The sequence below is a fragment of the Chanodichthys erythropterus genome, chromosome 15 (assembly GCF_024489055.1).
Source record: "Chanodichthys erythropterus isolate Z2021 chromosome 15, ASM2448905v1, whole genome shotgun sequence".
Classification (NCBI taxonomy): Eukaryota; Metazoa; Chordata; class Actinopteri; order Cypriniformes; family Xenocyprididae; genus Chanodichthys; species Chanodichthys erythropterus.
Window position 1 is genome coordinate 2,534,808 of NC_090235.1, and position 23,210 is coordinate 2,558,017.

The 23,210-nt window shown below is 37.3% G+C and overlaps 1 protein-coding gene across 4 annotated transcripts in view; it reads right to left on the reverse strand.

Moving 5' to 3' along the window:
* Positions 1 to 23,210, reverse strand: part of znf516 (zinc finger protein 516) — a 114,860-nt gene that overhangs the window by 80,743 nt on the left and 10,907 nt on the right. For all 4 annotated transcript variants that reach the window (XM_067361458.1, XM_067361456.1, XM_067361457.1 and 1 more), the window contains exon 2: positions 398 to 2,340. In XM_067361458.1, coding sequence (XP_067217559.1) covers positions 398 to 2,114 — 1,717 coding nt within the window. In that variant the 5' untranslated portion in view covers positions 2,115 to 2,340. The remainder of the gene's footprint in view (positions 1 to 397; positions 2,341 to 23,210) is intronic.

A 23,210-nucleotide genomic window follows, 5' to 3' on the forward strand; every position in this document is an offset into this window, starting at 1 on the left:
ATTACAACTGTAAATTAGTCAAACACACTTGAAACAACTAAACAAGGTCTTTAGGTTCACTTAAAAAATATGCTGTAGGCAATATTGAACAGGGATAGAAAAGGAAATTTCTAAAATGAAGTTGAATTAATAGTAGCAATACTGAAGGCCCATAGTGTACAATACACATGCAGTAAATGGGTAACCTGTAAACAGATTCAAGTGATGAAAAGCAAAAACTATTTGAGCATCTGCTCAGCATTGCATTGTGCATGTTTAGTAGGCAGGTAGGCAGAATGGAGGTTATGATATGCATTCAAGTGATGCTTGAAGTTTATAACTATGTTCAAACTAAGAACACATTTCTGAGATTACTCTTCAATTTTGTACTGGCTTTAAATTTCGAAACGAGAATTACCTGTGTCCCCAAAGAATCCTGTCCGCCTTTGATCCCTGAAGTGTCCTGCTGATTCCCCTGCTTTAGATGGGCTGGACGCTGCTTTACGGAACAGTCCATTTCCACCAATGGTTTCACCCAAGCCACCATGTCTGATGAGCATGTGGATCACCATCTGTTGCTGTGTGCGGAAGCCCTTTCCGCACTCCAAGCACTCTGAGGTTTTCTGGGAATTCTTACGGCTAGGGCGAGAAGTAGGCCGGTACTCTGAGTCACTCAGATTCTCTGGACTTCGCTCACCTGTCAAGACCTGGCTGTTCCTTTCTCCATTGCTGTGCTGATCTGTGTTGGAGCCTTGGGTTCCTGCCCCTCTCCGTTTCTTGGTTGGGATACTCACAGTGGAATCGAGTGATTTCTTCCGCTTGTCCTGTCTTGTCAAGACATACTCGCCCTTTTCCCTGTCATATGCTACATCTGCATCGGCTAACCTCTCTTCCCATCCCAGGCTCTTCTCAGATACCTCCACCAGTTTGCCTCTGGTGGCCAGTTGCCAAGCCTGGTAGCTACTTACTGGATCGAGCTCTGGGATTCTTTTCCCTAGAATTCCCTCAATGGGGTTCTCTTCCTTTCCTGCTGGTTTCAAGTTTAGGCATTCCAAGAAGCTTGTCTTGGTGGCAGATGCAAAGTCCTTATCACTGCAGAACGTATTACTAGGAGGCTGCTCAACATTTCTGTGGACCTGCTCGTGCAGTTGCAGGCTCTGGCGGTCATGGAAGAAGTTACCACACTTGGCACAGAGTTCATACAGACACACTTCATTCACCAAGTTGGACTCATCCTGCGCCACCTCGTTAACAGTAGCTGGAAGGTAAGAGTCACTCTTTGGTTTTACCTTGGTGTTGTGAGTCTTCATGTGGCTACGTAGGAACCAGGGCTCACGGAAACGGCGTCCACAGATCCGGCACCCATGATCCAGACTGTTCTGATGCTTCTTCATGTGAGCTTTCAGAAACCAAGCTTGGGTAAACACCTGGTCACATTGTTCACATGGGAACTCGCCTTTACCAAGTTCACCGTCAGCTTCCTCGCTGGTAGAGACTTCTTTGGTGATAGATTCCTCCTCAATAGGATGTACCTTCTCAATGTGAGCCTGCAGTTGGTCCTCCTGCAAGGTCTCATAAGGGCACAGTTCACATTGGAAGACCTTGTGAAGCTCCTGCATATGCTGTTCAAGCTCTGCCTGACTTGACACTCTTTTCCTGCACAGAGAACACTGCAATGACTGTTTGCCATTTTCACCAGAGATTCTTTCCTTCTTACCACCTTTCTTTCTCATTTTGGTTGCCTCTTCACCACTCACAACCTTGTTGCAGGCTGAGGTACTCTCAGTCGGACTGGAGCAACCACCTTGATCTTCTGGCACCCCTCCTTCTTTTTCCCCTTCCTCATCCACATCTTCCTCCTCGGCGCCAGTGCTCTGGCTGAGGCCATCCAGTTTGTGACTGCGAATGTGGGCCTTTAAGCTACCCTTCTGGGCTGAGCGGTGATCACAGTGAGGACACTTGTATGGTTTCTCCCCAGTGTGCTTTCTCATGTGCTGGGACAAAGAGCTGAGAAAAGGAAAACTTCTTCCACAGAGTTCACAAGTGTGACCCCGGCTCTTCTTGCCATCGGGGTTGTCCTGTCCACCCTTGGAGAAGGTCTCTTGCTCTGCAACTTCCGGCCTTCCCACCTCCATCTCAAGGCTTGAATATTCCACTATACTGCTATCTGTTGTCCAATTTATTAGATCCTATTAAGTCTGTCTCGCCTGTAGTCATTCGGTCTGGGTAAAAGTTCTCTTTGTCAGACGTGTCATTGTTGGAAATTCTGTGTTGACAGTGTTGCTTTTGTCTGGAATATGTCTGGAGTTTTTTCTCCTATGAATCATCTTAACAGCTGAAGGCTTGCTTCATTTTGGTCACCTGAGAGGAAATGGAGACACAACAGAAGCAAATTTGAGAACAAGACTTGCAAATGAGTAAATAAAGGTTATTCATTAATCCATTAGTCCATGGCAACGAACAAGCAGTTACTATGACAGACTCTTCCTTTTTTTTTTTTTTAATAAAATTACAGATTTTTTGTAAAAAAATGTTTGAAAAATTACTTAATGATTCTTGATATGAATCAAGTGCTGTTATGTATCAAGTGCTAGGTCTTAAAACTGTAGAGATTCTAAACTGTTACATGGAAAAACTTAGACCCAGTGTTTGAGACCCCCAGCTAACAGAGTCTTTTTATATGTCATCTGACAGTCTTTTGTTCAGTTAAATCTATTCGTTTAAGGCAGGATCCATACTGCATAGCTGAAAACAGAGGACATAGTACATTGGGTTTTATGCTCTGCACCATTTAAAAGTGAGTGGGAGAGGGACAAAGAGATAGAGAGAGAAAGACTGCTGATGTTCTCATTTAGGAGTCAGAGGGAACGGCACGTCTTTAAGTAATGCATAAACACACTAACTTACCCAAAATGCTCTTTGATTATTCTAACAAGACAATAAACACAGATACAGTAAATATACTGCTCAATATTCCACCAAGCATGGTATTAATTGTTGTAAATCCACAAAAGCTTACACACCCAAGTCAAGAATCAGGATTTCCTGCCATTCTGATTTGTGTTCTGTCCAATCTAAACATAGCAAACTTTTCTTTTTCTTTTTTTTTTTTTTGTTTGCTTTATTCAAAAATGGTTATGCTGACTGACAAAATGTTTATTGTAATACCCAACCTGACATATCCATTTATCTATACTACACTACAGTGAAGACTGGGTGAGGTTATAACATGGGGTACTGTACCTAATCTCAGTAATATCAGGGTTTTGAGTTAAAAGTCCAATTATACAAATGTGTGGAAATGCTCTTACAATATATTTTGAATTTAAATGTTACAAATTTATGATTTATTAATATTAATAATATCTACAGACAAAACAAAACAATGGTTTGATCGTTTTTTTTTTTTAATAATTGTTTATTTTCATACTTATATTATTAATCATAATTATTATTTGTTACAGTTTAAATTTAGTTCCTATTATTCCTATAATAGGCTGTTCAATGGCAGGTTCTCATTTCCCCACTATTAAGGTCAATGTGTATTCAGTAAACTATCTTTTTTCCTGGGCAATAACTGTGGAAATGTTCTATAGTTTTTTTTTTTGTTTTTTTTGTAGCCAAGACTTTAAGGTTTGGGTGAGAACTTGTCTCCCCTATAATTGAGTCTGTCTGTGTGCATTTGTGCGAGTCTTTGACTGAAGGACAACAGTCTCAGTTAGTCTCCTCTCATAATCAGTATGAACAGTGGTTGTCTGCTCACAGACCTAAATTTGTTGTGTGTACGTGTGTGTGCGTGTGCATCTGCTCAGGCGTAAAGAGACTATTCAGTGTTGGGCAAGAGAGGGGCCAGTTGGGATGAACCCTGAGGGCCGGTCCTCTCTCTCAACAATCAATAATCCATTATATACCAACTACATTTCACCACTGGCCCAGCATCCCCCTCACACAAACACACACATTCTAACGCACAAAAAGCACTCCTCTCTCCACAGTTCATCTTTTACGGTAAGTTAACTTGCTGGGCTATAAAATGCCAGGTAAGAAATTTAAAGAAGAGACACTTAGGAAATTGGAAGTTTTCCTAGAGGTCCCATCATCCATTTATCTCAACTTATATCCAATGTTTACCTACTTATCTAGTTTATTTTATTTGATTATTTGATTTTGTATGTTGGGAAGCGTGTAAACTGTGTAGCCATTATGACAATGGAATGGATGAGGTGCTTAACCGCGTAATAACGGAACTGAACATGCTGAGCTGGTAATGAATAGTGTTTTGCTGTTTGGCAAACCAATGAGCTGAGCATTAAATCGCCGTAACTATGATACCAAGAGGTTTGGGAGATGTGTAAGGACACAAACACACACATACATATACACACGTCAGCAGTGGGGTTATTATTGAAACATGGCTGTTCTCAGAGGGCTTACCTCAGCTCTGCTGACCTACTTATCCCCAGACAGTTCATCTCATCTTGTAGTTCCATCAATGCAGGATCAGTGCATTTTTCAAATTGAGCGGTGTGTGTGTGTGTCCGTGTGCGTGTGTGCACTCAAATCCTAAACCAAATTGTGCATTTTGTCCAAATGCATAGAGACAGTTATCAAACCACTAACATGCATCAACAATAACAAGAGAAGATAGAAGAGCTCGACTGTCTTTTGTTCTTATTGTGATGTGACGGACAGCAGATTAATCATTTGTTTTTCCTTAAGACTACAACCAGTGAGATTTTGAATGCATAATCTGTCTTAAAACAAGCGTAATGAAACAAAACAAAGTTTAAGTATTTGATTTCCACTTAATGTGCAGAAGGTTTTTTGTGTTTTAAAGAACAAATCACAGTTATCACTGATGAAGCTCACTTTTTATCATTTTTGCAAAACTCCTATAGGAGCATATTGCCTCCATGGGTTTCCTATCTTACTAACAATTTGGTAGTTCTCAAATCCCCCCAAACTACAATCTCATTGTGCCTCTCGCACCAGAACTGTCACAATAGCTCATGTCTATACCTCCTCTGAGCAGCGGGGAGTCCAGCACAACCATTGTTGGATGTAGGGGTCCATCCTACGCTAGAGGCCTGTCTGAAGCATGTCTGGTTGGGGAAGACAAAGGGAAGTCCCTCCCGGTCCCCTTTCGAAGTAGAACCTGCCTGGTACCATCAACTGCTGATTACAGCTGCAATAAAAAGGGGGCCCTGGTGCATGTTTGCGATTGTGAGCATGATAGCAGGTGCTGAGGCTAACATTGTCATGTTAAATTACGGAAAATATTCTGGTGTCTAGGACAGAAGTAGTTGCCCCAGGTTTGAAACCAAGAAATGAGAGGAGCCAAGAAAAAATGGGCTTAGTTGGACATGCTACACAAAATGTCAAGTCCAGCAAAGTTAAAGTCTGTGTAATGAGGAATGCGAGTACAGATGTGGTCATATGATAAAAACCGAACAGAGAACGAGCACAAACGTTTCTATTCAGCTGAAATGTAAAGCTTAGTGATACAACTTGCACAGGGTGAAGGGCTCCTTTGTTCTGCAGTGTTTCTGAAATGGAGACACAATGAACACTACTTAACTGTAGCCTGACCACGTTACATAGGCATAAAACAAGATTTACAACTTAAGTTCTTCAAAAATACGCTTCCCCTATAGTTGCTGACAGTGGTTATGATTGGGTGTTTATGATTCTAGCAGTTTCCACAGTTAGGATACAGCCACCGTTCATTTCAGATTCCTGAGGAACCTTCCTCTGACCCGTCTGTGGCTGTTAGCCCTGCCTCAACCCTTAGCTGTCATTCTTAATACACATTTGCAGTTACATCCTCTGTATAATGTAAGAATCTTCAACATAGTTTGTTGATTTACTCATCTTAAAAGAACAGATCACTTAATCATTTAGTCACTCTCACTTACTAATCGCTGTTTCAGCTCTGTATGTCATTATTTTCAGCATAGAGTAAAAAATTAATACTTTTATTCAGCAAGGATGCATTAAAATTATCAAAAAAGTTACAGTTAAGACATTTGTAATGTTAGAAAAGATTTCTATTTCAAATAAATGCTTTTTTTTACCTTCTATCCATCAAAAAACGTGAATGTCACGGTTTCCGCAAAAATATTAAGCAACACTGTTTTCAACATTAATAATAAGAAGAAATGTTTCTTAAGGCGCATGATAGAATGGTTTCTGAAAGATCATGTGACACTGAAGACTGGAATAATGACTGCTGAAAATTTGGGCCATAATAATCTTTAATGAAAATCATCAACAACGAATGTCATTATCAATTTGTCGCGTCTGCCCACCGTGCATGGAAAACTTCCACCAGTCGCGTCAATTTTTACGGCACTGAATAACGCATTTCTATGGACAAAATGCATCTAAAAATAGTGGCGGAAACAGAGTATGCTGCTGCAGGAAAGGTACTTTATCCAAGCTGCCCAAAACATGAGAATTCTTTATTTTAGGCTTCAAGCTAAAGCGTTAGCGTAATGTTTAACATGGCTTGCCCTTTCAGGCGCTTTGACAGCATGTGCTGTTTAAAGGTGCCATCGAACATTTTTTTACAAGATGTAATTTAAGTCTAAGGTGTCCCCTGAATGTGTCTGTGAAGTTTCAGCTCAAAATACCCCACAGATTTTTTTAACTGCCTATTTTGGGGCATAGTTAAAAATGCACCGATTCAGACTGCGGCCCCTTTAATTCCTCACGCTCCCCGCCCCCGGAGCTTGTGCTTGCCTTAAACAGCATAAACAAAGTTCACACAGCTAATATAACCCTCAAAATGGATCTTTAAAAAGTGTTCATCATGCATGCTGTATGCATACATCGGATCATGTGAGTATAGTATTTATTTGGATGTTTACATTTGATTCTGAATGAGTTTGATAGTGCTCCATGGTTAAAGCTAACATTACACACTGTTGGAGAGATTTATAAAGAATGAAGTTGTGTTTATAAATTATACAGACTGCAAGTGTTTAAAAATGAAAATAGCCACGGCTCTCGTCTCCGTGAATAGAGTAATAAACGATGGTAACTTTAACCAAATTTAACAGTACATTAGCAACATGCTAACAAAACATTTAGAAAGACAATTTACAAATATTACTAAAAATATCATGATATCATGGATCATGTCAGTTATTATTGCCCCATCTGCCATTTTTCACTATTGTCCTTGCTTGCTTACCTAGTCTGATGATTCAGCTGTGCACAGATCTAGACGTTAATACTGGCTGCCCTTGTCTAATGCCTTGAACATGGGCTGGCATATGCAAATATTGGGGGCGTACATATTAATGATCCCGACTGTTACGTAACAGTCGGTGTTATGTTGAGATTCACCTTTTTTTCAGAGGTCTTTTAAACAAATGAGATTTATATAAGAAGGAGGAAACAATGGTGTTTGAGACTCACTGTATGTCATTTCCATGTACTGAACTCTTGTTATTCAACTTTGCCAAGGTAAATTCAATTTTCCATTCGATGGCACCTTTAATGTGTAATGTTTCCTCAGAGCAAAACTTTTCACTTTCATATTCTTATCTGTAAGTGTTCCAGATCCACATGATTATTTCAATTTTGCATGAAGGCTCGCCCTGACAGTCTGCGTTAAACTTCACACTTTACTGAAGGAGGCAAGGAGCGCCACGCACATATGCGCTTCAAATAGATGGTGCACATTAGAAATGGAGACAATTAATATTCAACGCAAAAATATTAATTTTGCTGAAATATCTGTTGCTGGATGTTAAATTTAGGTTTAAAAGTCAACATGTAATTCAAGTATTTTATACTTGAGGGATAACAAATTGACCGTTCCCAAAGACCCGCCCATTTTAGTTACTGTTGCTACGTCCGACAAGCAATGCCAATCTCTCTCCACACATCATGTTCTCATGCAGTGAAAAATACATTGTGGAGCAAAGAGGACACTGACAACGCGTCAACAGAGAGAGCAGGTTACTTTTGATATGAAACAAAGTCTCGGATTTCAAATTTTGTAAAAGAAATATAAACAATAAATACCATTTTGTGGCTCTTTAATGTGTCATGACAGATTGCTGTAGCGCCTCAGTTCAAGCGGCTCGTGAACCGATCTTCTCTTTCTACTAGTTCATTTATAGCATTCATTTATAGGCGTTATGACTGGTTAGATTGCCTGTCAATCAAAGTCCTGGCGAAGGGTCAATTGAATATAAATTTAAGATGTTTCTTACTTTTACAGAATAAAGAAATTACAGTAACGGGTTACTGTGTCCACTCCAGAGCGAATGTGTGTTCCTGCAGAACATTCCTCTTATCTGTTAACACTGAGTTTGTGTTTTTCTTTATTAACTTTATTATAACCTTCATTTTTAATGTAGGGATTTAAACTGTCCTTTTGCTTTATAGCTCTTTTGCATGTAGCATAGATATAGAAATACTCACTTTATAGGCTATGTTTTCATAGCGTTCAGTTTGAAGGACAGCATTGGGCAGGATGTGGAATAGTTTTTGTCCCAAAAAAAGAAAAAAAGGAAACTGGGCTTTTTATCCGATTATTCAATTAATCGAAGAAATAATCAACCAACTAATCGATTATCAAAATGATGATTAGTTGCAGCCCTACTGAAATTCAGCTCTGCTATCACAGGAACAAATTACATTTTAAAATGTATTTTCAAATAGAAAACCATTAATTTTAAAAAAAGTATTTCACTGTATTTTAAAAAATATTTCACTTTATATTTACTGTATTTTTGATCAAATAAATTCCTTGGTGAGCATGAAACACAAAAAAATCTTGTCAACAACAAACTTTTGAACTGTAGTCTATATAAATATATATATATATATATATATATATATATATATATATATATATATATATATAGTCTGTGGAAAATGACTTTAATTCAGGTCTATTCTCACACAAAACTGTTGTATGGCTTCGGAAAACTTGAAATATCGTGCATGGAATATTTTAGGGTGTTATCTGTCCTCCTTGGAGCTGATCATTATAAATACACAATTGCCATTGTGTAGTGATTCTTTAAACTTAAAATTACTTTTCACTTAAATATATCTAATAAATTTAGATGTTGCCACATTAAGCATATTGCAGCAAATATGTTTAGCAAAAATCTATCCTTATTAGTACTATACTTCTGTGAGATTCTACTGCTAAAGTAATTAAATCATAACTAAATGATCAATGATTGATTAGCAGCCATATGCTTGAGGAAAGTCTTCAAAAATAATGTTGCATCTTTATGACTGCATTTACAAGCAAGAACCACTGTTTACACTTCACCGACACACAAGCAACAACATATGTGCCCGTAAAAACAAGCATAGGCGTAAAAACACAAACAAAGACGGCCAGCTTTCAGTGGAAAGAAACAGCAGCACATATACAGGCCCATATCTGAGAGACACAGCCCTGAGCGAGAGCTCCATTCTTCCCCTCCTCTCTTTTCTCTGGCTGATGAATGGCTATGGCGAATCAACTGTCTGCTCGCTTATTCAACCTGACGGCTAGTCCAGCTCAGCACAAACGCCCCATGCTCTGGACATTACTCCTCTGCTCTGAGCCAGTGTTTGTGGAAGAGAAAAAGAGAAAAAAGTGCATGTGTGTATATCCTCATGTGAAAGACAGAGCTAAACCAGTCCATCACACATATGGTTTTTCTAACACACCCCAGTTTGAACCATACAGCGTGAGCCAAACAGTGTGTGTGCTAGTATGTGTGTGCCCTGTGCACATATGTTAATTGTTGCATCCCTGCCAAACAAACATGTTGCATGTCAGTGTGTGTGTTTGATAAATCCTAAAATACCAAACACCACGAGAGGCCGAGCAGGAGGAGCTGTAGGTTTTGAAACAACATCACAAACCAATACTACAGTACAATGTGTGTGTTATTGACATGTGATGCTCATCTGCTAATAAGATTACACCGCCGCAGTGACTTCTTCACAAAGCAGTAGTTTTTCAAGCTCAGCCAGAATTCATAGCTAATGAATGGAATGATAATGGCCTCAGATCACTGTCATCAGTATTATCAGACGCTGTTTCCCCAGTAGAGATTACAGATGCGCAAGTGCTCCGTGACCTCCCAGTGCCGTCACTACAGAACGCCACTCCCTAAAGCCAGAACACGGTTACACAAGCAATAAGCGAGGGATTATTTTCCTGTCGGTGTGCATGATGTCTGACTAAAGAACCTGGAAATCCTGAGTTATGATATCAATGAAAAGTTGCTACTGTATAACGGTACATACCTTTTGTTCAACAGAAATGCTATTCTTAATCTATATTAATATTTCTCGTTTTCATTTGCAAGTTTTCTCACTTGTTTAACGTTAAGTTTAAATCTCAACAAATCTTGCAACAACAGAAAAAAATGTTGATAAACCAAAATATCTTATCAAAAAATCCTAAAGGGATGCTAAAAGGATCAATTATGGAAGCTTGTTTCCGCCACTAAATAAAAAAAATTAAAAAGGTAATCGTGACTTTTTGTCTCAGAATTGCAAGATTTAAACTCGCAAAAGACCCTTTTCACATTTCCAGAAGTCATCATAGTTTGGTAAAATTCCATTGCGGTGAATAAGAGAATACATTAAATATATCTTTTGCGTTCCCATTTGCTCAAATAGCAAAATAAAAACCCAACAACAGTGTTTTCACAACTTTCAAAATGATGAAAAAATAGAGAGAGATTGATAATGGCAGTCAGAAGAGAGAAAGATGTCAACTTTATAAACTTTACTTATAAAGTCAGAATTGTGTGATATAAAGTCAGAAATATGAGTTATAAAGTCAGAATTGCCTGTTATAAAGTCAGAATTTCGAGATATAAACTCGCAATTGTATCTTATAAAGTCAGAATTGCAAGATATGACTTTTTTCTCAGAATTGTTTATATCTAATTCTGACTTTATAACATGCAATTGTGAGTTTATAACTCGCAATTTTGAATTTATATCATGCAATTTTGACATTATATCACGCAGTTCTGACTTTGTAGCTCACATTTCTGACTTTATATCATGTAATTCTGACTTTATGACTTTGTAACTTGCAATTCTGACTTTATATCATGCAATTCTGACGTTATAACTCGCAATTCTGACCACACGCAATTCTGACTTTTTAACTCACAATTTTGACTTTATATCATGCAATTCTGACGTTATAACTCGCAATTCTGACTGTAACTCGCAATTCTTAAATTATATAATGCAATTCTGACTTTAAAACTCGCAATTCTGACATTGTAACTCACAATTCTGACTTTATATCATGCAATTCTGACGTTATAACTCGCAATTCTGACTGTTACTCGCAATTCTGAATTTATATAATGCAATTCTGACTTTAAAACTCGCAATTCTGACATTGTAACTCACAATTCTGACTTTATATCACGCAATTCTGACTATATCACAATTCTGACTTTATATCATGCAATTCTGACGTTATAACTCGCAATTCTGACCACACGCAATTCTGACTTTGTAACTTGCAATTCTGACTTTTTATCATGCAATTCTGACGTTATAACTCGCAATTCTGACTTTATATCATGTAATTCTGACTTTATGACTTTGTAACTTGCAATTCTGACTTTATATCATGCAATTCTGACGTTATAACTCGCAATTCTGACCCAACGCAATTCTGACTTTTTAACTCACAATTTTGACTTTATATCATGCAATTCTGACGTTATAACTTGCAATTCTGACTGTTACTCGCAATTCTGAAATTATATAATGCAATTCTGACTTTAAAACTCGCAATTCTGACATTGTAACTCACAATTCTGACTTTATATCACGCAATTCTGACTATATCACAATTCTGACTTTATATCATGCAATTCTGACGTTATAACTCGCAATTCTGACCACACGCAATTCTGACTTTGTAACTTGCAATTCTGACTTTTTATCATGCAATTCTGACGTTATAACTCGCAATTCTGACCACACGCAATTCTGACTTTGTAACTTGCAATTCTGACTTTTTATCATGCAATTCTGACGTTATAACTCGCAATTCTGACCACACGCAATTCTGACTTTGTAACTTGCAATTCTGACTTTTTATCATGCAATTCTGACGTTATAACTCGCAATTCTGACCACACGCAATTCTGACTTTGTAACTCACAATTCTGACTTTATATCATGCAATTCTGACGTTATAACTCGCAATTCTGACTGTAACTCGCAATTCTGACTTTAAAACTCGCAATTCTGACATTGTAACTCACAATTCTGACTTTATATCATGCAATTCTGACGTTATAACTCGCAATTCTGACCACATGCAATTCTGACTTTGTAACTTGCAATTCTGACTTTTATCATGCAATTCTGACGTTATAACTCGCAATTCTGACCGCACGCAATTCTGACTTTGTAACTTGCAATTCTGACTTTTTATCATGCAATTCTGACGTTATAACTCGCAATTCTGACCGCACGCAATTCTGACTTTGTAACTCACAATTCTGACTTTATATCATGCAATTCTGACTTTATAACTCGCAATTCTGACCACACGCAATTCTGACTTTGTAACTTGCAATTCTGACTTTATATCATGCAATTCTGACGTTATAACTCGCAATTCTGACCACACGCAATTCTGACTTTGTAACTTGCAATTCTGACTTTTATCATGCAATTCTGACGTTATAACTCGCAATTCTGACCGCACGCAATTCTGACTTTGTAACTTGCAATTCTGACTTTTTATCATGCAATTCTGACGTTATAACTCGCAATTCTGACCGCACGCAATTCTGACTTTGTAACTCACAATTCTGACTTTATATCATGCAATTCTGACTTTGTAACTTGCAATTCTGACTTTTTATCATGCAATTCTGACGTTATAACTCGCAATTCTGACCGCACGCAATTCTGACTTTGTAACTCACAATTCTGACTTTATATCATGCAATTCTGACTTTATAACTCGCAATTCTGACCACACGCAATTCTGACTTTGTAACTCACAATTCTGACTTTATATCATGCAATTCTGACGTTATAACTCGCAATTCTGACCACACGCAATTCTGACTTTGTAACTTGCAATTCTGACTTTTATCATGCAATTCTGACGTTATAACTCGCAATTCTGACCGCACGCAATTCTGACTTTGTAACTTGCAATTCTGACTTTTATCATGCAATTCTGACGTTATAACTCGCAATTCTGACCGCACGCAATTCTGACTTTGTAACTTGCAATTCTGACTTTTTATCATGCAATTCTGACGTTATAACTCGCAATTCTGACCGCACGCAATTCTGACTTTATATCATGCAATTCTGACTTTGTAACTTGCAATTCTGACTTTTTATCATGCAATTCTGACGTTATAACTCGCAATTCTGACCGCACGCAATTCTGACTTTGTAACTCACAATTCTGACTTTATATCATGCAATTCTGACTTTATAACTCGCAATTCTGACCACACGCAATTCTGACTTTGTAACTCACAATTCTGACTTTATATCATGCAATTCTGACGTTATAACTCGCAATTCTGACCACACGCAATTCTGACTTTGTAACTTGCAATTCTGACTTTATATCATGCAATTCTGACGTTATAACTCGCAATTCTGACCACACGCAATTCTGACTTTGTAACTTGCAATTCTGACTTTTATCATGCAATTCTGACGTTATAACTCGCAATTCTGACCGCACGCAATTCTGACTTTGTAACTTGCAATTCTGACTTTTATCATGCAATTCTGACGTTATAACTCGCAATTCTGACCGCACGCAATTCTGACTTTGTAACTTGCAATTCTGACTTTTTATCATGCAATTCTGACGTTATAACTCGCAATTCTGACCGCACGCAATTCTGACTTTGTAACTCACAATTCTGACTTTATATCATGCAATTCTGACTTTATAACTCGCAATTCTGACCACACGCAATTCTGACTTTGTAACTCACAATTCTGACTTTATATCATGCAATTCTGACGTTATAACTCGCAATTCTGACCACACGCAATTCTGACTTTGTAACTTGCAATTCTGACTTTATATCATGCAATTCTGACTTTATATCATGCAATTCTGACTTTATAACTCACAGTTCTGACCATACGCAATTCTGACTTTGTAACTTGCAATTCTGACTTTATAACTCACAGTTCTGACCATACGCAATTCTGACTTTGTAACTTGCAATTCTGACTTTATATCATGCAATTCTGACTTTATAACTCGCAATTCTGACTTTATATCATGCAATTTTGACTTTATAACTCCCAATTGTGAGTTTATATCTCGCAATTCTGAGAAAAAAAGGTGTCTTTTTTCCCTCTCAACTGGATATTATAACATGCAATTGTGAGTTTTTATCTCACAATTCTGACATTATAACTCGCAATTACGACTTTATATCACACAATTCTGACATTATATTATGCAATTATGAGTTTGTAACTAGCAATTATGACTTTATATCACACAATTGTGACTTTAGTCAGATATAAACTCACAATTAAAACTATAATTATAATTATAATTCATTGCTCTATATAAAAATTCGTAATTACCTTTTGATTTTTTATTTCATGGCAGAAACAAGCTTCCATAATCAATTAAGAATCAAATCAAATAATAAATCACATTTATTTTCCAAAAGGTAAAGTTATTCAGATTACCTCACATTTTAGTTATATTATTTAATTCGATGATTCCTCTTCTTAATTTCATTAGGATTCCATCAGCATTCCTTTACTTAAAAAAAAAAATAAAATTCTTTAAAGGAACAATTCTGACCCTTATGTCGTTCCAAACCTTTGTGACTCTCTTTCATACGTGGAACACCAATGTAAACGTTTAGCAGAATGGTCATGATGTCGTTTGGCTGTTCAGGTAGCTATTTTTATTGGCAAACAAGACAAAGATACTTAAGAATAGGATGTCTTTTTTAGTAGAGTGCCTTATAAAGTGATACTTAAGACAAACAGCTAGCGGTCATATGATCACCATAACATTACAGTGTACATTATTCATGCAGATCTGTGAAAGTGGCGAATTGTCTTAAGTAAATTTGTTTGGAATAATCGATAAATGACTCTACGTGTGTCCACAGGTGAATTTGTATGTTTTTGGGTGCAAGCCAAAGCATGCAAGTGTGCATGTATTTCTGTGTGTGTGTATGTGAGACAGCAGTGATAGAGAGATGAGAGAGGGACACCAGCAATAATGCTTATGTAATATCTGGCCGAGCCTCTGCAGCACTCCTGATGGCAGTATGACATAACACCTATGCGGCCACACAACTCGTCTAAGAAACACACACATACACACTCAAGCAGACAAATAAGTTTCATCTGCTCTTGACCAGATTAACAACTTGTTGCTTACTGATTTGCATGTAAACTATTATGATTTGATAGTTGCAAACTGCAATAAAATTCACAGGAAAGCAATAAAATCACACATATATAAAAATAACGACTTTATTTAACAGTTTGAACTGTCAAATGCAGTTGACCTGGTGAACGCAGTGCAGGCTTCTGTGTATACATCTGAACAACAGCTCAATAATGGCCAAAGCTGTACACGGGAGTACTACGACGCATGCGTGTGATGCTGACGCAGGTGTTCGGACGTAAACACGGAAGCGCTGCACTGCATTTATTATGTCAACTGCGTATGACAACAGTTAAAGTAGTTATTTTTGTTTTGTTTTTGCACACAAAATGTATTCTCGTCACTTTATAACATTAAGGTTGAACCACTGTAGTCATGTAGTCTATTTTAACAGACTATAGATAACAGACTAATTTTTACTACCTTTCTGGACCTCAAAATGTGCAATGTCATTGCTGCCTATGTGTGGTTCACATACCCTCGGATTTCATCAAAAATATTTTAATTTGTGAACGACGGTCCATACATGACGAAATATGAGCTATATTCCACATCTTCTGTCACGCCGTAGCTTTGTGAGGGTAACAGGCTGAAATTTAGAAGAAGAGATGTCTGATTTGTGAACAAAATCAGATTGAATCAGTTTCATTGAATCAGTTGATTTAGTTCACATAACTGGTCTTAATGATTTGTTTATGAATCAAACAAATCTGGTTCTTGAGGTCGACTTACTGACTCAATGTTACTATTGTGTAGCTTTAGAAAGTCTAATTGTATGGTTCTTTTGTGTCCTTTTTTTAAGCTTGACACCCTCACCCCTTATTCACTTTCAGTATATAAAAAAGCCAGGATATTCTCTGAGAATTTTAATTCAGTTTCAGTTTTACTTATTAAGTTTACATTAAGTTAAAATGTTGATGAGAAATGTTTTAGTTAACTATAATACCCTTGATTTACACTTTGTTTGTTATCACAGTTGTCTTGTGACTGTAGAAGTGATATTGTGACAGTAAGTGGCTTGCAGATACACTAGTGTGGTTGGCGTGGTCTAGCTGAACTATAATCTGAAAGCATTAACTTGCTCTCTAAAAAAAGCTCTCTGAACAGGGATTAGATTATCATGGTAAGGCCAGCTCAGACTCTCTTTCTCTGTCTCTCTTTTTGTCTCTCACTCCCCTTCTTTTTTGCAAACACTTTCTCAACAAATGAAGATAAAACAGAATAAATGTGGCACAGGAACAGGAAAGGTTGCAAAAGTGGGCCATTCTTTGATTTTTAACTCAAATATTTGCAAACCATATCAATGTTTTATCTTTGCGTTGAGCATATGTTATGGCACAGAACAAACTAAAACTCTACATTAGGTTTGTGGCCTGGGGGCGAGCGACTGCTGATTGGAGGGGTTGCAGAAGCCACCGGGGGCAACTTAGGGGTTAAGTGCCTGGCTTTGGGTTGCCAGATCCGTATGACCCATATTTGGCAGAGCAAAATAAATAAATATTCTTAAAGGTATAGTTTACCCAAAAATGAAAATTCTCTCATCATTTACTCATGTAACGCATCCAAACTGCTAAAAACAAGCTAAAGTTACAGCATTTGATCAATTATTGCGTTATATGAACTGTTCAGCTCATCCCTACACTGCCTGTATGCTTTATTGCCCTTGATGGCAGCCCAAGTGGGACATTCTTCCTCAGAACCGCCTGGCCTCCGTAAGTATATCTGCGCCCTTGGCGAGAGACGTGATCACGATCGCTCGGTTAGAGAGTGCAGGGCAGCCAGATGTCTTTCTCATGGCCTTCAAAGTATTGTCTCTCCAACTGTTTATTTATTAATGTTGAGTTCACACTGTGATAACTCTCTCACCCTGCAAATACTGTTTATTATACCAGAACCGTGAAAAGTGGCACGTTTTTAACTCTTTCCCCCGTCAGCATTTATTTTTAAGTTTCCAGCAACGACCATCATTTTTGATCATTTTCACAAAACTTTTGTGACCAATATGTTGTTGAATAAATGTCTGAACATGCAAAATATCAAAAGAACGGAACCTCTAATATTAAAAAAAAACACAGCTTCCTAGCTTCATGCATTATTTTTTTTTTTATTTTCATCAACGAATGTGGGTACATAAAATAAAAAAGCAGAAATTTTATCAAAAAGCTAAAAAAAAAATGCATGTTTTTTTTTAAATTACGATGAATATAAACAATGCTTTTATCGCATGTTTCTGCTTCTTCGCCTGTGTTTTGATCTAGAGATTCTGTAGTCTTTCAGAAGATGTGTAATAGCGCCCCCTGCCATATAACTGTGAAAACACGGAAAGCCGGAAAATTCCGTCAATCACAGGGAAAGAGTTAAAGACTTTTATATATATATATATATATTCTGAATGGTGCTTGCCTGTGCATGGAATAAAAGCCACCACGATGCTGTTTTAATTTTGTAGGTCGTTGCCAGGGCATTGCTATGAGGTGGCTAAAGGTTCCTGAGGTGTTGCTAGGTGGTTGCTATGGTGTTCTTTGTGGTTACTTGCTTACCCATCCAAGTTAAAAGAACCCTCCCCCAAGTCTTTGACATTCTGCTCTCATATGACTATGAACGCTCTTTCTATTAGGTGCTTAGAAAAGCAATAGCACATGATTTGAGGTATTATTCGTGTCTGTAGCTGAAAAAAGTTTAATACTTTGGGTGAGGGGTTTGTTAAAATTCCCATGTATGAGTAATAATAATAATAGAGATACTGATGCTTACATTAGCAAGGAAAATACCTGGGGCAGATCTTGAAATTGTTGACCTTAGATTTGTCCTATAAAGTGCATTAAATCCTACACTCTAAAAAATGCTGGGTTAAAAACAACCCAAGTTGGGTTGAAAATGGACAAACCCAGCGATTGGGTTGTTTTAACCCAACTGTTGGGTTAAACGTTTGCCCAACCTGCTGGGTAGTTTTATTTAACCCAACTATTGTTTAAAAATGACTATATGGCTGACTTAAAATGAATCTAAAATGAAATCAAAATGTTCATTTATTAAACATATTAATAAATTTTAATTTTCAAGATATTTTGGGTTCATTTTAAGTAAGCAATACTGTAATTTTTATACAATAGTTGAGTTACTGTAAGTAAAACTACCCAGCAGGTTGGGCAAACATTTAACCCAACTGCTGGGTTTGTCCATTTTCAACCCAACTTGGGTTGTTTTTAACCCAGCATTTTTTAGAGTGTATTATCTTATCCCTCTGATGCATGATGTCTATTACAGTAAACAAGCATTTCAGCCAATGGCCAAAAAGCCATTTTTAAACATTCAGGGTGTGATCTTACATCCAAACTACCATGGGTGACCCCATAATTCTATATGACAATCATAGTGTTATTATTATTATTATTATTATTATTATTATTATTAATAACAACACAAATTCAATATGGGAAAGTAGTGCACCAAGTACCGATGGAATATTTAACATGATCATCCTAATGCAATGGACAGATATGCAACTCTCTCAGAATATTAACAAAATTAAAAAATAAATAAAATCAAATATATAAAAACTTATTTTTAATTAAGATATATGTGGTTTGGAAATAAAAAATAACCATAATGAAAGTATTTTTTTTTTTTTTTTTTACTTTATTAATTCATGCATCAAGAGGTTTAATACAGTAAAGAATATGAATTTATGCTTTAAGGTCATTGTCACAGTCTCTGAACAAGCTCAAGTTTCTTAAAACGGCTGGTTTCTCTCACTCTGGTTAGTTCAGAGAAGGACAGGTAATCTAACACCATGAAAGCCATCTCAATCGCTCTCTTTCCCTCCCTCTTCTCTGTTCTTCTTTTTCGTGTTCCTGTTCTGGTAAGAGAAGATCTGTCTCTTTTTTAATGAAACTGCCCCGTCACACCCATCTCCCATCTGGTATGTGTGCATATATGTGTGTGCTAGATGGTGGGAGGGGGAGGCTGGTGTGCTTATGTGTACGAGCATACATATAACCAGGGGAATAAGTACATGTGTGTGAGTGTGTGTTGTCATTTCAGCAGGAAGCCTTTACTCTGATGAGAGGTCTCACTTCCTGTTTATAGAGCAACCACTGGAGCAAAACAATAGCTGGAATTTTGATGGATCGGCAAAGAGGACGCCCAACTCGCGCCCTCCAGAAAAAAAAGCTTCAGTTTGTCACTATTGCTGACAATACACCAACACAATCTATTCTCATACCAAAAATTATTAATTAAAACTATTTATTTCCTTATTTTGGAGTGAATCCTCTGGACATTTCTTACAATTTTAGTGAGATTCATCCATTTACTTGGTTGTTTACTACAGCTCAATGACAACAATAGCCTCTCGTGTTATTGTATAAAGGGCTGTTTTGGCTCAAGCCTGATCAAAATGGTGGTGTCGAGCATTCCCCTCGCTGAGGGATATGTCATGTCGGGCTCTCTGGGATTTGAGGTCAGTCCAGCTGGACGTCTGGTGCCAAAATGAGGTGGATTACACCCTTTAATCCCAGTTACCCCAAGGAAGTGAACTAAAGCTTCCAGCGTCCTTCTCCAAACCACAGACTTCATTCAGCTGATGAACCTCTTTAAACAGGCTTGGTGAAGTGTGACACAACAGGGCTACTATCACTTGTCACGATACAAAAAAAAAAAAAAAAAAAAACAGATGTAAAAGAGTTTTGCCCTCGGGGGACCAGCGGCACCGACTGCCGAGATGAATTATATATTTACACTGTATCATGTGACGAGTGTTAAGACTTAGAAGCCTTGTCAGGAAAATACATGTAGAATACTTCTGTCAATTCCTTAGAATTGTCAAAATGAGGATGTAAAAAGTTTGGTGACAATTTTACAATAAGGTTGTAAATGCAAACATCAGTTAATGCTTAAGGTTATTATTATTATTTTTTTTTATTATTTAGGCTACTACTGTTAGCTAATGCATTAACTAAAAGTATAAACTTAAAAGTCATACATTTATTACGTAGAATACTATACAAAATAAATGCTGTTCGTAAACCAAAGTTTTGTCTTACACTGACATCAGAGTTTTCTGTAAATTTATGTATCTCCCTACAAACAAAAGGGCTGCCTAGTCAACTATATTGATATATTGATTTCAGATATAACACTGCAATAGCGAGACTTTTAAAAAAAAAAAAAAAAAAAAAAAAAAAAAGGAGTTTACTGAAGATCCTGGAAGTAAAAGTATGCACTTGCACAAGAAACTCAGAAACAGACTTCAACATCTTGAGAAATTTGAACAGAAGGGATGCACTGTATTGGATATGAGAGGTTTGGCACTGAATGCTAGCTTTATTTTTCTCAATAAGTGAATTCCCTCGAGCTTGAGCTATTAATAATCTCTGAGCTCTTTCTCAGAGGAACAGCTGTTGGGGAAGCTGAAATTTGCAAATATTCCCAACCTAGGCTCATTGGAAAAACATGCCTCTAACCACATTTTTGCAAAAACTCCAAAAATGTACCTTTACATATAATTCATTGCATTTTCCAGGTGAAATGAAAACTAGTGACAGTAAAACACTGATAACTTTTATTTCTGTTCACACAAATTGTATTTACTGAGGCAAATTAACGATTAATGAAGACCTATTTTTTGCATAATTAATACATTTTGACATTTGCATCACATAACCAGCTCTATATGTATGGCTTTACTGACATAGTAAACTTGCTCAGTACCTCACCTGGCACTGCGCTGCACGTGCAATGTGGAGCATTTGGGTAAAAGTGAAAGACATAAGTCCTGATAAAAGAGCTCAAATACTTGTAGAAGCAAGCTAAAATGGAATTACTGCCTCAGAATATGCGGTTTTATCTCACGTTTCCTTTTGTTAACACTATCGGTTAGTTTTATGGTAGGATTTAGTGTTGGTGGAAAGTTTTCAAATGCAATTAACCTTTTACTTCCATTCACCAGGCGTTTCATTTTCAAATTTCCACGATATCTACAACTTCCAAAGTAAAATGTTGTCAGATTCATATTCATATGTTTTGGATTACACATTTTAGTGTCACACAATGGTTAATTAAGTTCGAAAGAAATTTGCAAGAAGCCACGTAACATCATGATGCAGAAATGTCACCAGAGGCCTGTTTTTCCACTGAACCTAGGAGGAATATTTCAGATCGTTTTTCCACTTTAAAACCAAAAATCTTTGGCCACCCTTATGACCAATACTCTCCCTTCCCATTTACACAATCATTATCCTTTCAAAATAATAAATCAATTTTTAAAGCAACGATCAATAAAAGCAGCATCAAATATTTAGATGCATTAAATACAAAGTACACAAATGAAGATATAACGTGCAGTGCTTTTCGACATGTTGTTTTACAGACAAACTAGACTCTGAATAATTTACAGCAGCAAGGCCTTGACATCCACAGGATCCAATTAGTTGAAATCCACATGCAATCAGTCCACAGGAAAAAGGCACAACAGGGACATCTCCAGAGAGATGAGACACTATTAGCAAGTTTCTAAAATACAGAGGAGTGCATTGCATAAAGAGAAAAGCAAACACACTGCTGCTTTAACAAAACATGGAATCTTTGAAATCAGATCAGTGGACAAAGAATGTGATACTCGTATACAAATAACTCAGACACTCAAACAAACCTCTGATAAGACTGAGTAACAGCTGTGCTTTAAATAGCAACAGCTATAGTGTTAGATATTTTGTTTGATATAGTGTATGATTGTGCAGTATAACATTTTGTATAGCACTATAGTGTATTATGATCTGCTAAGACATTTGCTTTTGGTTTTGTAAAATGTATTTTTTAAGTAATCAGTTTAAGTAAAATAAATAAAAGCATCTGGTTGTGAAAGGCAAAACCCGGACCAGCTGAATGTTTGTCCTTCCCAAAGTTTAAAAACAACTTTCCACAAATCATGTGAAGAACTATTCAGAATGGTTTCCTTCAAAACAAAGATTGTAACTATGAATTTGTTTCTTCTGCTGAAAACAAAAGAAGATCATTTGAAGAATGTTGTTTTTGTTCCACAAAGGAATAAAAATCCATACAAGTTTAGTTCAACACAAGTAATTAAATGATGACAGCTTTCATTCTTGGGTCAACTATTGTTTAAAAGTCATTAACACATAAACTGTATCACTAATCTAAACATGAAGTTGGTTATGGTGGTTACAGCCATCACTAACAGTGGCACATGAGAGTAAACTACTAAAACAAAACTAACAAGGCAAGTCTAGATAGCAGAATCTGTCCTAGACAGTTTACAAAGAGATCCTATACCAGAAAGTACTAATGTGAAACTAAAATTCCTTGTGACTTTATCAGTCAGATTGGGTGGTTTGCATTACAAGCTCAAGAGAAAAAGAGCTGTTTCAGTTCTGTCTAAAGGCCAGAACACACCAAGCCGACGCCGACGAACTAGTGGCGACGAAAGCAGACTGCGGGGTTGGCTCACGTCGGCAGCGTCTGTGTCCAAAGTTGCCCTGACACACCAAACCGACGCTAAACAGCCCACGGCCAAGTAGCACGTCAGTTCTGCGCCTGCGTGAGATGAAATGCCTTTCCGAACAGCAGACGGCAGTAGCTGAACAGCCAATCAGAATGATCATATGGCCCGACGGCCCGACGAGCTCCAACGCCGATTCAACATTTCGAATCGGCCGAAAAAAAGCCGACGAGGACCAACTTCAGCCGACGGTGCAGAAACACACTGAGAAAACTTAGTTGGCCGACGAAGAAAAACTGCCCGACGGCCGACCGTCGGCTTGGTGTGTTCCTGCCTTAAGGGTGGAGT